General features: G+C 38.9%; 1 protein-coding gene across 2 annotated transcripts in view; it reads left to right on the forward strand.

The window, feature by feature from the left end:
* Window positions 1–12722, forward strand: part of plekhg1 (pleckstrin homology and RhoGEF domain containing G1) — a 47671-nt gene extending 34949 nt beyond the window's left edge. For both annotated transcript variants that reach the window (XM_015369792.1, XM_015369791.1), the window contains exons 5-17: window positions 762–808; window positions 3103–3253; window positions 3577–3708; window positions 4576–4758; window positions 4867–4962; window positions 5303–5389; window positions 6573–6606; window positions 6718–6810; window positions 6893–6954; window positions 7029–7220; window positions 7302–7421; window positions 7545–9333; window positions 10164–12722. In XM_015369792.1, the coding sequence (XP_015225278.1) occupies window positions 762–808; window positions 3103–3253; window positions 3577–3708; window positions 4576–4758; window positions 4867–4962; window positions 5303–5389; window positions 6573–6606; window positions 6718–6810; window positions 6893–6954; window positions 7029–7220; window positions 7302–7421; window positions 7545–9333; window positions 10164–11152 (3975 nt within the window). In that variant the 3' untranslated portion in view covers window positions 11153–12722. The remainder of the gene's footprint in view (window positions 1–761; window positions 809–3102; window positions 3254–3576; window positions 3709–4575; window positions 4759–4866; window positions 4963–5302; window positions 5390–6572; window positions 6607–6717; window positions 6811–6892; window positions 6955–7028; window positions 7221–7301; window positions 7422–7544; window positions 9334–10163) is intronic.
* Window positions 12723–14548: the final 1826 nt, after the last annotated feature.

Consider the following 14548-nt stretch of genomic DNA (forward strand, 5'->3'; position numbering starts at 1 on the left):
CCACATAACACACATGAAAAGAAGTTTGATTTCTTATGTTGTCTTAACAGTTTGTTGAAAAGTTTGATATTCAGTGGGAATATGATACAGTGTTGATAAAAGAATCTTAACATTCTTACAATAAAAAAATGCAACAATTAAATAGACATAAAGTTAAAACAAAAAACTTTCCAAAAAGTTTTGTTTTTTTACATATTTTGAAGCATTGTCTGTTTTTATGCAAATGGGGAGTCCATTGCTGCTTTTAGGGGTTGTTTGGGAACCCCTGATCTAAACCTTATTTTCACCTCTTTAAGACACATTAGAGAAAGCAGAGACAGGTGGAGGGTCCAAATTAAGAAACTGCATGCTGCATGTTTTTTTTGTTTTTGTTTTTTTTTTAGGAAAAAAAAACATGCAGCATGCGTAAAGCAGTAGTGGCATATGTCATCAACCTCTTTAAATTGGTAATTGTTTTTAGAAATTTGGTCCAATAAGAAAAAGCCAATTTTCTGAATGATTTTCTAATTATGAACTTGATAACTCAAGTTATGCTTTCACTCGTTCAAGTGGGTTTGGTAAATAGCTGTAGTATTGTGTCAAAATCTTTCCAGATGTTACCTTCTGCTGTGTCAAAGATTTTACTTTGGGTCAAGACTTTGAATTGTCCAGAGGCTAAATTCCGAATCCCCCCAAACACACCAGAATGCTCAAGATTTCGTTTATTAATAATGAGTTATAATCTGATGTAATTGTACTTGTTCCCTTTATGTTTCTTGCAGAGTGAAGAGTTCCATATCTATACCCAGTACTGCACTAACTATCCACGGTAAGAAGTGACCTTTCTTTCTCTGTTAATGTCCATTAGGTGTATTGTGGCGACTGGGGAAAGAGAAACTTTATAAATAATCATTCATAGTTCTCATCAGCAATTGCTTAAAGAAAGTTGATTGGTTTGTTGGTATTACTCTTGGTCATATGGGAATGATTTAATGAAATAATTCTAATAGAAGTGTATTTGGAACCTAGCATTATAGAGCAAGTGTTGCCGAAATGTAAACTGGTGATGAATCTTGGGGTTTCTGTTTTTCTCCAGTCAATAATTTTGGATTAGATCCGGACTTTTATTCCCTAATCAATGTTTCTTAAGTATGAAGGCATTCTTACATGGATGAACTTCATCCAAAAGTGTTTCCAACATTTAATCCATAAAACATACATTCTCTCAAAACCAGCTACCCCTACATCACAGAAATTCTATCTTCCAATACATTCATGCTTTTTTCTGTGAGACATTGCATTTTTTTTTGTTCTGAAATCTGTTGTATAGATGTCCTTCCGTTCTTATCTCACCTACACATGCAATCTTCCCAGCATCTCACCTTTCTCCATTGTGAACACCTTTCAGTTAAGTACATTTTAGCCTCTCTGACAAGCTGACACACACTCTTCGGAGAACTCCTTTTGCAGGAGTCAAAGTGTCTACAGTCAGTTGTGCCTCAGGGCTTCCCCGCCTTCCCTAATGCTCCTTTCTCAATTTTTTCCCCTCCATTCTTTTTGTGACAGCTCACATGCTGACAGATGGGGTATTAAAGTTGTCACCTTATCGTACCTAATGCTGTTAATGTTTTATTCTGTATTGTGCATGTGCCGTGGTGCCTTGGGACACCTAGGAGGTATAATCTTGGTTTTATGTGTGTCAGTGATTATAATGAGTGATAAAATCCTCCTGAAACGTGAGGTTATTCTTCATACTCTGACAAACCGCTTCTATCTGGCACACCTTCTCTCCAGGCTGCAAATCTTTTCACTGAAAAAAGCACATGAGAGGACAATGCCTGCGAGTTACCGACTAATTAAAAGCTGATTTGTATGCTGTCATTCTGTTTATGATTGTCCTTCTCCTACATCCTCACCACAGCTGGTGACCCCAGCCGAGGTCACACACAAGGAGAGGCTTTGCACATAAACGCACACTCACTAGGCTATGGATGCACCACGGCCATCGAGATTTCTAAGGTCGGGTTTCCTCCAGAACAATGTGAGGCCTATGCTGGAGTGGCACTGGAATTCAGACATGCCGACATACATACACAAATGCACACACACAAACCCCACACACACACACCCATAGAGGACGCAAAAGAATAAGACAAGTTCACAACAGTCTTTTTCCACTGTGCTGAAAAAGCTCTTTATTCTTCAGTGGGTTGCACACTAAACAAGCTCCACCAAGCAGTAAATCTGGTTCTTACAAGGTTGTAAAGGGGCTGCTGTATCAAAGGAATGAGTTTCAAAATTTTGTTTAGGTTGGCAAAACCAAAAAAGCATTCAGCTTGTGTCAAGCAATTAAATGTAACATCTTAGTCTGAAATATGGCTGTAAGAACGACCCTCAGTAAGTTGAGAAGAACAGGAGACATTTTTTTTTTTTTACTTTTTTCGAAGGTCATTGTTGACGCATTTAGTCCACAATAAAACAATGCAGGAAAAGAAATCCATGTAATCACAGTACGGTAATATGCTGCACGGTGTTATGCAAATTTTATTTGATTATTTTTTTAGCCACGTTTTAATATTACTATAGAATCACTCTTTTCAATGGATATTATTGGACCGGATTAGGAAATGGGAAAACAAAAAATCATTTGAAAGGTGGCATGCATTCTACCTAAGCCATCCTTAAAGAAAACCATTACCACCAATAGTGCAATTGGAAGATATTTTATTCAAATTACAAATTTCTATATTAAACTTAGAAGCCTTTTAAAATTTGTCTGTAACTTCACAAAGATGTCCCACTGAGTAATGACTTTGTGACAATTGTCACATTGACATTTGTCACTATAACTTAACAAAATGTAAATAATTTCAAAGGGTTTGAATGCTTTTGCTTAAAAAATAAATGTAAAAACTGTAATTCCTAAATTATTTACCCATTGTTTTAAATGCTTAATGTTGTTTTTCTGTCACATTTGTTAAACTCATCTTCTGTTATTGTTTTGCAAAATGTTTTCAGTCATCAGAATATTTTCCTCAGAGAATACATTAAATCTTCCTTCCTCCGCCTTGTCTTAAACCTTCTTGGCTATGCCATCTTATTCATAGAGCATTTTCTCCACAGCTCAGTGGCTGTGCTAACAGAGTGCATGAGGAACAAGGCGTTGGCCAAGTTTTTCCGCGAGCGCCAGGAATCTCTAAGACACTCCTTACCCCTGGGGTCCTACCTGCTCAAGCCAGTGCAGCGGATCCTTAAGTACCACCTCCTGTTGCATGTAAGTCTGTCTGCCAGCTGTCTGTTTCAAACACACCCAAATACACACAATGTTATGCAAAAAATCATCTTTGTCAGAGCCTGAAAAAACTTGTAGCAGGAAACTTATAATTTTGTTCCCACATTGGCACAAAAGTCCATTAAACTTGGCTTAAAACTCGGCTCTAGCAAAGGAGCCAAATGCTCTAACATATGTTGCACAGTATGACTGTTCCGATGGATGTTGTATTTTTTTTTTTAAAACCACAAAATGGAAGAGGATTCCTGTGTGTACATGCATGCATTGAGTGCTTACTTAAAATCTGTTTGTATGTGATGGCACAGGAGATAGCCAACCATATGGAAAAGGACACAGAAACCTATGAGGTGGTGCAGGAAGCCATCGACACCATGCAGAGAGTGGCCTGGCACATCAATGACATGAAAAGGAAGCATGAGCACGCTGTCAGATTGCAGGTAAAAGATTTCCAAACCCCTATAACTTAAAAAGGACAGTTATTTTCCTGTCCTGCTGTGCAGTCATGTGAACTCACCACACATACCCTGATCTTCCCAATATCTTACGCAAGATATACTCCTAATGATGGCCTTGCAAAAGGAAGAGATCAAAGGAAAAACAGTTTCTTTTATCTGCTGGGAGACGGGATTGGTCTGCAGGAATGTGTAAAAACATTCAGTCTATCGACCCTCAAGATGTATTTTCGGTTGTTGTTGAGCTTTATACAGGGAATGCTCAGATCAGGTTTTCTTTGGCTGGAAACTATTTTGAATTTTCCTTGATCTCTGACTCAAGGCTAATAGCAATCTTGACTGATTTTAAGTTATTTTCAAAAAGTATAACCCTAACCCTTTCATATAGTATACAAAAGATAGAAATAGTAATTTCCTGAATCCTCCAAAAATGATACATCTAAGTTCCTCCATAATGGAGGAACTTAGATGTTAAATCAACACTATATGCCAGTCCCTGGAAAACTTGAGGTTTTGATTATAAACAAAAAAGCAGAATACATTAAATTACCTCACATTGGAATCAAAGAAAACCAATATTAAAGTTCTACGTAAGAAAGAAAATTAATTATTTTAGAGATGTTGTTCTAAACAACAAATCTTTGTTTAGCTTTTAATTACTTTGTATTTGTTCCTTCATGAAGACATTTAGGCCATTGACCACTCTTCTCCCATTTCCGGATAATTTATCTTCTACAGCTTAGAAATGTTCTATTTTTATATATTTATTTATTGCAATTATGTAATTAGTCTTCCTGTTTTGTGTCATAATAAACATCTTATCTAACTCCTCTCTGTGTGTCCCGGCTGCAGGAAATCCAAAGCCTCCTCACCAACTGGAAAGGCCCGGACTTGATCGGCTACGGAGAGTTAGTTCTTGAAGGAACATTTCGCCTTCAACGAGCTAAGAATGAAAGAACCCTCTTCCTGTTTGACAAACTACTGCTGATCACCAAGAAGCGAGAGGAAACCTACACGTACAAGGCTCACATTTTGGTCAGTTAAACAACTTAAAGTGTTACATGCCTCATAGATTGCTGAGCGCCAGATGTTTTCTGTTTTGTAGCAGTAATTCTAATACAGCTTATGGTCTGTCTCTTTCAGTGCTGCAACCTTATGCTGGTGGAGGTTATTCCTAAAGAGCCGCTGAGTTTCAGTGTATTTCACTACAAGAATCCCAAACTACAGCACACAGTCCAGGTAGAGAAATGCTGTATAAAGTTGCAAATGTTATTTTGATTGTAATTACATGTTTGAAAATGTTTTGTAGCCACTTGCAGCATTGTGTAAGCGCTAGAAAGTGTGCGGATTGTTTGCAGGTTTCTTATTTTTGTAAAGACTTTACAGACTCACTGGAGGGAGCTGCTTGGGCATGTTGAGAGTTTAATGGCTAAATGCAGTCATTGTTGTCAGCTAACTACTCTGTTTTGGGGCATCCATTAGGGAAAAAAAACAACTAGTTGCAGAAGACTCCTGATGCTGCATTTGCAGCTCATGTATGATATAACCTTCTTAGCATGTTTTTGTGCTCTAACTTCAGGCCAAATCACAGCAAGACAAGCGCATGTGGATCTTGCACCTTAAAAGGCTCATACTTGAAAATCATCCGGCAAAGATTCCTGCCAAGGTGAGAAAAGCTCCCAACAGATTAACTGGAATTTGTTTGAAATGTTTTCAGTTAAATATTTTTCTTTTACTGCCCAAATAATCCTTTAGCTCTTCTGGTGACCTTCTCTTTGCCTTCTGTTTTATTTATTTATTTACTTTTACTTTTTTTTACATTTTATTCCTAATATCAAAATTATCTCCTTTGACAATTGCAATGCAAATAAATGAAAGTTATCCAAAGTAACACAAAAAGTTTTAAAAAACGTTTTTAATTATTAATTTTAATTATAAAAGTATTTAAAGATTAAAAATGTACATTTTGTATGGTTAAGCCGGATTAAAGAACATGGTTAAAAAGAAAAACTTTAAAATTTAGTGACTCTAGGGCCTTTTTCAACATGCACTAGTCTGTGCATCCTGTGTGTGTAAGCAAATGTAAATCAAGGTGTTTGAAGTCGAGAGTATGTGTTAAAAATGTGGTAGTGAGGAGTATATCACCATTCATTTATAACAATAAAGGTTATTTAGAGTGGAATAAAAAATACTTTTTCCTTCTGAAATGTTTCACTTTTTCACACCAAAACCACAAATATCAATGTGTTTTAATATTATATATGATGTAGCAGCATAACATATTCCATAACTGGGAATCTGGAAAGAGCTCTTTACAGATAAAAATCTGAAAAATGTAGCATACAGTTGTATGCCCATAAACCCTGAAAGCACCATCCTTATAGTGCATCACACTGTTGGCTGCATCATGCTGTGGGAATGCTTTTATTCAGCAGGGACACCGACTGATTAGAGTTAACTGGAATAGGGATTGAGCTAAACACAAGATGAACTAGAAAGAGAAATATAAGCCACAAAAGGATGAGGGGGGTTAGCCTCCCTGTAGGAGAACAATTTTAAACAAACAACCAGAGTTACAATAAATCCATCATGTTAGAATAGACAAGTCATACCAATGGTCTAAATTGATTTCAGAAGCAACACTGAGGTTTATGTTTATGTTAAAAAATTAGTAAATGTTTAAGGAGTAAAAAAACTACTGTTGACAACTATAAATGTATGTATTCAATCATTGCCTGTTACTGATACTTACGTTAAGACTGTAATGTGGCGCCCCCTAGTGTAACAGCTATTGGATCTTAGAATTTTCTAACTTTTATTCTTTCTTAATTTTTTTTTTTTTATTTCAGGCCAAACAAGCCATTTTGGAGATGGACGCAATCCGTAAGAGCTAGTTTCTGAATTTTGGCAGATGGCCATATCTAAAAAACTAGATTCAAATTTATAGAATATTAATGTTTCTTATGAGTGATTGATTTTTGTTCGTTTTTTTAGACCATCCTGGGTTTCACTACAGTCCTGATGGTGAGAAGAAAGACTCCCTTCAAACCAAGGAAGGCCCCACTCCTCGTCGAGGGCGTAGAAAAGGTTTTTAAAAAAATAACCTTAAGACAGGTATCCAAAGGAAACATTGAGAGATCTTAATAAATGTTAATTACTATTTTAACAGAACCCCTCTCCAAATTGCTGAAGAATGCAAAGCAGAATGCTACAAACAATGATGGTGAAAAAGTGAGTCACAGCCAAACAATACAAGGGAATTTCATTTTCTCTTTGCATATAAACATGCTTCCTCTCCTTCCCAGCGTACCAGTCTAGGCGCTACCCTTCTGTCCCCTGTGTCCCAGCTGGCTCTGGGTACTATAGGGCGAAGCCGTAGCTTGATCAACCAATCGCAGGAGTCCCTGGACCCTGGGGATCACTACGGCCACAGTGACAGAGAGGAAGGGGATGAGTCTCATCAGCAGGATGCTGACGATGAGGATGACAGTGTTCGGGTAAATTTATGCATCAGATTAACACCACACCTGTATGACCAACTTTTCTCTCAAACTTGTTTGAAACTTTTTTTTGTTCAGGCAAGTGGAAGGAGACTGAAAGTTCCAGGGAAATCCAGCAGGAAGAGGCTGAACCCTCAGGCATCTGTTGACAGCATAGAGCAGTGGAAAGCTTTCAACATGAGTGCCTCAGACCTGCAGGTGAGCTACTAATACAAAGCTGAAATTTTTGGTATTTGGGTCTATTTTCACGACATTGTTTTGCTCCAAAATTGCGCAAGCCTCATGTACAACTTATTATTTCTGCTTTTCTTTTTAACTCAGAGAGCAAGGGAATCGCTAGTAAGGGAAGGAAGTAACCACCCTCCGCTACTGAGGACTCCTCGCGTGATGGAGGAACCTCCGGATACCCCAGTCCCCTCTGTAATTGTGACAGAAACTGACCATTCTGTGAGGAACATTTGGGCTGATCACCGTGCCCGCAGGGCTATGTTCCCCACTCGCCAAAGAACAATGCAGCCGGATGATGACGATGAGGACATCTACCAAATGTTTGTTCCCACAGAACCTAGCGCACCTGAGCCAGAAGCACTCCCCGAGCAACTGGAGGCCCCGTCGTCACCCAGAACCACCCGACCCTGCAGCTGGCACGTTGAACAGGTGCCCACAGTTCAGGTAGACCCACCTGTTGATGGCAGTAGAGTACTGAGGAGGGCAAGCAGTGCTGGAGAGAAGGCTTCAGAGGCTCAAGGGAGACGAGGGGTTGATGAGGCTGGCCACAGCAATTTGGAAGTGATTCACACTGAATCGTCCAGCAATGACATATCTGGATCCTCCTCAGCCGAGCAGTTAACAATGGACGATATTGAAAATGTATATGACAACATCAGCTACGAAGACCTGAGGAGCATGGGTCTGATCAGGAGAGACCCAGACGAAAGTCAGGCGAGTGAACAAGGTGTTGTAGAGGTCAGAGAGTCTCCCATTGAACCAGAAAGTTCATCAGAGAGCAACCGGTCGTCCACACAGGAGGTGAAGCCATATGGGAGCTGTGATCTTAAGATAGTTGAAGACACCATATATGACACCATCTGTTTTAGAGAACCACCATCATCTGAGGTGCAGCAAAAGAATGAAGGACGTAAGGAAAAACAAGAGAGGGACAGTTTGTCGTCAGAGAAAAACCTGGCTCAAAGTCTTGATGGGTTTGGTTTTACAGAGAGCCTAGATATCCGAAAGAAGGAAGAAACAGAAACTTCCCACCCTGTCCTCTGCTCTATCGAACCAAATAATCCTTCCTCTGCTTCTAAAACCATTCCTCTGGACTCCAAAGGAGCTGCTCGGATGTCTGAGGAGGTCGATGAGCTTTGTAATGACTTAGAAAACTACATGAAGAACACAAAGAAAGCTGAACGACTTCCAGCTGCATTCCCTGTGAATTCCAATGAGTCACCTAAGAAGGTATCCTCTGTTAAAAACAGCCCTACAAAAACCTACCCTGTGGTTAGTGCTCAAGCTGCCAGCCCTAAAGACAAGGGCTCACCAGCACATCAACCTCAGTCCCCACCTGTTACCTCTACACCATCATTCACCATCCCATTAATTAAATTTCCGGACTTTGAGAAAGAAAGTACCACTGCAGAAGAAACCCACACCCCTGCTCTTGCATCCCGCCCCCTTCCTGCCACGCCAGAACCCCCTCCAGGCACGGTGAAGAGCATCCGAAACAGACTGGCACGCCTCAGCAGCGGCAGCTTCCGCCTTGAGGATGACGATCTGGTAGAGCTTCCGCCACGCAACACTGCTCCAAGAGAGGCCGCTCTGAAGGATCTTCACAGCCTGTTTCCAGGGGAGCTGGCCGGTCTGGACTCCCCCTTGGCGACCTCTTCATTCCTGCTAGGGGAATCTGTGGACTTGGAGCTGATGGACAAAACAAAGAGTCGTGTGTTCTTGATGGCCCGGCAATATAGCCAAAAGATCAAGAAGGCCAACCAGCTGCTAAGAATGAGAAGCATGGATCCAGGGGATTCTTGCAGTCGGGCCAGAGTGGACAGGAAACAGAAAGACCTTGCTGCTATCTTGGAGGAGAAAAAACAAGGCGGTGCGGCCATAGGTAATATGAAAAATTCTGAGCTGCATAATTGCTATGACTTTTCCTTTTTCATTTGCATCTTTCAAGACATGCACCAACTTTTGTAGGCTCATTTCACTTAGTTTAGTTAGTTTGACATATCTTAAATTTGTGTTAATAAGAATAATTTATTTACCTAATAAAACTGCAGTTATTGGAAGCAACATCACTATCACTGCAAAAAGATATTCAAAACAGACGTATCTAACTTTTAAGTAGGGTTGAAACAACTAATCGGAATACTTGTGATAATCAATTATTGAGACAACATTTAGTAATCGATAAATGGAGTATAGAGACTGTAAAACGTGCCTTTAGCTGACAGAGCAAGCAACTTAGAGCAGTAATTATATTAAAATTGTAAAACAATATATATATATAGACATTTTGTATTTAAGATATAAAAACTATTTCATCTGTCAATATGCTCTATCCAGAACTCCTAAAGTGGAAAAGTTTTAGGAAATTTTGGCTATCGATTATTAATCAAAAAATAATCAACAGATTAATTGATTTGCAAAATAATTGTTAGTTGCAGCCCTAGTCTTTAATATGTTCTGTTAGTGATTAGCAGAACAGTTTTTTCTAAACCAGACAGGCTGAAAGTTTAAAAGAATCCATTTGGAGAAGCTAATGTATTTTTTAGCCTTTCTGGAAAATGCTCAAGTCCTTTAAAATTAGCAAACTCTCTGTTGTTGAAGTATGAACAAAAAAGTTGTCATTTTATGGCATAATGCTTACTGAGAATTTGCAATCACCTAACTAATGAGAATGGCTCACCCTATCTCATCTTTTCTATTCTGCCCTCTCAGGTGCAAGGATAGCTGAATACTCACAGCTCTATGACCAGGTGATGTATAAAGATGCTCCTATTTCGACCAGTCAGAGCTCAGCCTCCTCGCATCACTTCCATCCCGGCCTCCCTTCCTCTCCATCCATGCCGGAAACTTCACTGGATGATGACTGGCTCCATTCCATCTATAGTAACGGGGAGCTAATGAACTTTATGTCTTCATCTAACAAGGGAACAGACACTAAAATGTCGTCTAGCTCTCAGCATAAACTCACCCATACCTCTTCCATCCCTTCTTTCAAGACTATCCAACCTGCTTCAAGAGCTCCATCATCACAAAGATGGAGCTCATGCATTTCAGCGCCAAGTGAAGAAGAGCATGTGTACAATTCCATAAAAAGACATCCTTCCTCTAATTCTCCCTCCTCAAAGTCTTCCCTGTCTAATCAGTCTCAATCAGCTGGTTCTCTAACAAGTCCCCAGCAAGAGACACACTGCCAATCCGAGCTCAGTTGTAAAGGACCCACTGTGGATTCCAACAGAGAAAGACCTCATGGACCTAGTTTAGCCCGTGCTGGTCGGCAGAGCAGCCTCCCAGATCAATCCACCCTGAGACAGTCAGACCTTACCCTCCAGGATAGTCAGCAGGTGGTTGTCCTGAACCGGGCTTCTGCTCTGTCCATCCTCAATGCCACTCAGAACTACCTGGCTAACTTCAAGGACAATGAAGACGATGACGACGACTATGTCGAGATACGCTCAGAGGACGAAAGTGAAGTGGAGCGGGACAGGTTGAACCAGGGAACCAGCAGCTCAACTCAGAGTCGGAGTGTTGTCCAGTCTCGGAGTTTGCCATGCACTCCAGCCCACTCTTGCCAACCGCTAAAGCCGCTGGAGCGCGAACACTTGGAAAAGTACCTTTGGAATGAAGAGCAGCAGAGCCAACCCAACATTGTCCATTCTCTGAGGGAAAAGTTTCATTGTTTGAGCTCCAGTAGCTTCGCATAAGGCTTCAGGGGAACTAAAAACCAAAAAATGCTAATATACCGCATATTGCTTGGATGGGTGCTGCTTTGCATCAAACATACTAACCCTTCACATCTTAGACATAAATAATACATCTATTAAAGCAATACCTGGATTGCAGCTTTATTTCTAGTGAACTATGTTACAGATATAACAAAAAGTATAGGTCAAAAAAGTATAGGTCATCTCTAATCATTAGCTTTTATGTGAACTTCCTTCTAAGAATTATTAGAATTGCGATTTCTTGTGATTAATTATGATTTCAAAACTTCTAAACTGTTTTACATCTGATTCTTTTAGGACATTTTTTTTGTACAGATGCAGTAGTTCAGAATATCGGATCACTTTGCTCCTAAGAACATTTAACTGCGTTGTTGTTCTTAGCGGAAAAGCCTTAGCATGCAACCTCTATTCTTCTTAACTAAGCTAAGATATGACATTGAACATTTGTGAACAAACTGCTTTTACAGTTCCGGATTTGTGCAACTTCAGATATACTGCTCAGGCTAGCGTGTAACTTTTAGGAGCTTTTATGAAAACAAATATTTGAGGTTACTTTACAATCCAGTAGGTTAATTGTTCCTATAGGTGGAGGTTTAGTCAATTTTCAAAATAGCGACTCGGTCTTTCTCTCTCTATGGTCACCTTTGGAGTGTTATGTTTAAAAAAAAATTCAAGATATTCTTTAAGAAATTACGAGTATCAATAAAATTTGAGAGCAAATATGAAAAATTGCTTTACATGCAGTAGATGATGCAAGTAAGTGCTATTTTGTTTTGTTTTTTTGTCTCCTAAAATCAGCTCATTTGAATTTTTGTTTTAGGGACCACAAGGGTAAAGAGGTCAATTGGTTTTATAGACTCCAGTACTGTATTTGGTGTATTTTTATTTTATTCAAATACAAATATATTTGTATTTACTTTATGGAACTCTATCACACTACTGATTTTACATCCTCACTCACAGAAGGAAATTCACATTACTATCAAGGACACTTTAAGGCTCAGGGTTGTTTTATTACCCAGAAATTTACAAACAGCTTTGTTTGATTTTATATAAAATAAGTACACATTCATGACAAATATATGGTATTTGTTTGACTGCGCTCCAATTTTCCCACTGAGTCACCAGTGCCACAGACTGTAAATCAGAGTAAAAGATATTTATTAACAGCTGTGCTATTATTTAGGGACTCAAAATATGAAAAAAACTGTGAATATTGTTGGAATTTTTTTTTCATGCACTATTGAATCATAAATTACTAAAATAACAAAGCACATGTGGGAAAAAGGCAAAATAGATAAAACAACAAATCCAAAAAAGGAAAATGAAGTATGTTTTTGTTGTACAATGTTTTATGGGTGGTAATTTGTCTCTTTTTTTTTTGCACTTTTTCATTTTACATCTTATTTGTAAACACTTTGTAAAGTTGTACATTTTAGGAGTTATTCTTGTATGCCATAGATGTGCTTTATAATGCTTTGACGTTTAAGTTAAGTATACTGTATTTTTGTAACTGACTAGTCATCTTTGCTCAACAGAATAATGTATCTGAGCTAATAAATTCAGATTATTCTACATGTCTGTGTTTTTCTTTCATTTGAGAAACAAATACTATAATGTTTAACTGATGTGAAGTATATACCTTCACATCAGTTAAGAATGAATAGTTTAGAATAATTCTGAAATCAGTTGGAAGTAAACTATGTAATGATTTCACTATTTTGGCAGTGCTGGAAAATGTTCTTATAGTTTGGAACGGAGGTCTTCAACAGGGGGTCCTTGACCCCTTGGGCGTCCACAGAGCTACTGCATGGGGGTCGCGAAAGTTTTGGTTGATCAGCATTTTTTTTTTTTTTATACTCCCCCTGCAACTTTTTTTCACTAATTGAAATGTATTTAAATACACATTAACATGAATTCAGCATGCTGTAGTAAACAGATAAATGGAGGCAGAAAATGTCTTTCAGTCATCAATGCACACATTCAGCGACACACAGGAGCTCTTTCAAGCTGGGCACTGTTTCATTCACAACACCTGTCCCATCAACCAGGAATCAGAATCAGAAATACTTTAATAATTCCAGGGCGAAATTACTTTTGTTACATTACTACATATGTAATAGAGTGACTATAGGAACAGTTTGATATTGCACAATTTCAGACAATATATATAATTAGGGGGTCCCCGCTCCATCTCGCCATCAGATTGGGGGTCCTTGGCCTGGAAAATGTTGAAGACCCCTGGTTTAGAAGACTTACATTTTAGCAACTCCAGGTTAAAACTGTAGAGCATATGTGTTTACCAGCCCCGGTCAGGCCTGCAAAGCAAGTTCAACCCAAGAGCAGATTGTAAGGTGCTAAAAGGGATTTTCAAAAATCCCAACATGTCATCAGAGGACCTAGAGCAGGCCTTTTGTCTGTACTTCAAAGGAAATGAGCAAGGAGAAAATCTTTGCTTTCCTAGAAATACTTTGGCCAGACTAAAACTTTCCAATAGAATTGAAGATTTTTTTTCCTTTGCCATGATTTGATTATTTGGACTGCAGAAAAAAAACTAAATGTCTGGCTCAAATACAGTACAAAATTCTCTGAAATTATAGAGGTGAAAGTGACCAGCTCACATTGATAGCATCCACCGTCAATTTTACCAATCATTCAAAGGTCCTTGAGGAAAACACAAGACCATTTCTTAAGCAAATGAAAGGTATAGTGGAGGATTAATGCGCCCTCTCCGCTTTTTGAGAAAAATGCACAACCCTCTCTGCTCCCAAGAAGGAACGCCAATTAATCACGTGCAACGGCGTGCACGAGCCCATTTCTCCTTGTGCACGCTTTGTTTAAAAGTTGCTGTTTGCATCATACAAGCCTCCTTTCCAAAAGATTTGCATTTTTTCCACCATGTCATACTCACCACTAGTAAGGGAAAATGGGGACGAGCACTTTAGTCTGCCTCACATAAACATATCACCAGAATGACCAACAATTAGGAGGACCATTAATTTTGCTCCACCCGGAAAAACAACATCCTCCACTATACATTTAAAGCTCAAGCAAAACTGGACCCTTTAATATAAAATGACCAAAAATGTTCTAGTCGACTTGGAATGGCTGTCTCAACTCAGAACTTAAGCCCACAGAGATGAAGTCTCATCTGAAGGTTGGAGAAGTATTTGACTTATAGTCAGTTATAACAGCCAAAGCAATCAGGAGGAAAGGTGTTGTAACTACTATAGCTTTTAACTATAAAACTAGTTATAAATGCATTTCCATGAGGTGGTTTTCACACAGATGGTGCAATGCTGTGCTTTGTAGTTGTTTAAATAGGTAACTGCTTTTCATACAGGCCTCCTCTGGTATGCCCACAAGTGGTCCCAA

Source organism: Cyprinodon variegatus, unplaced genomic scaffold (assembly GCF_000732505.1).
Source record: "Cyprinodon variegatus isolate N-32 unplaced genomic scaffold, C_variegatus-1.0 Scaffold38, whole genome shotgun sequence".
Taxonomy (NCBI): Eukaryota; Metazoa; Chordata; class Actinopteri; order Cyprinodontiformes; family Cyprinodontidae; genus Cyprinodon; species Cyprinodon variegatus.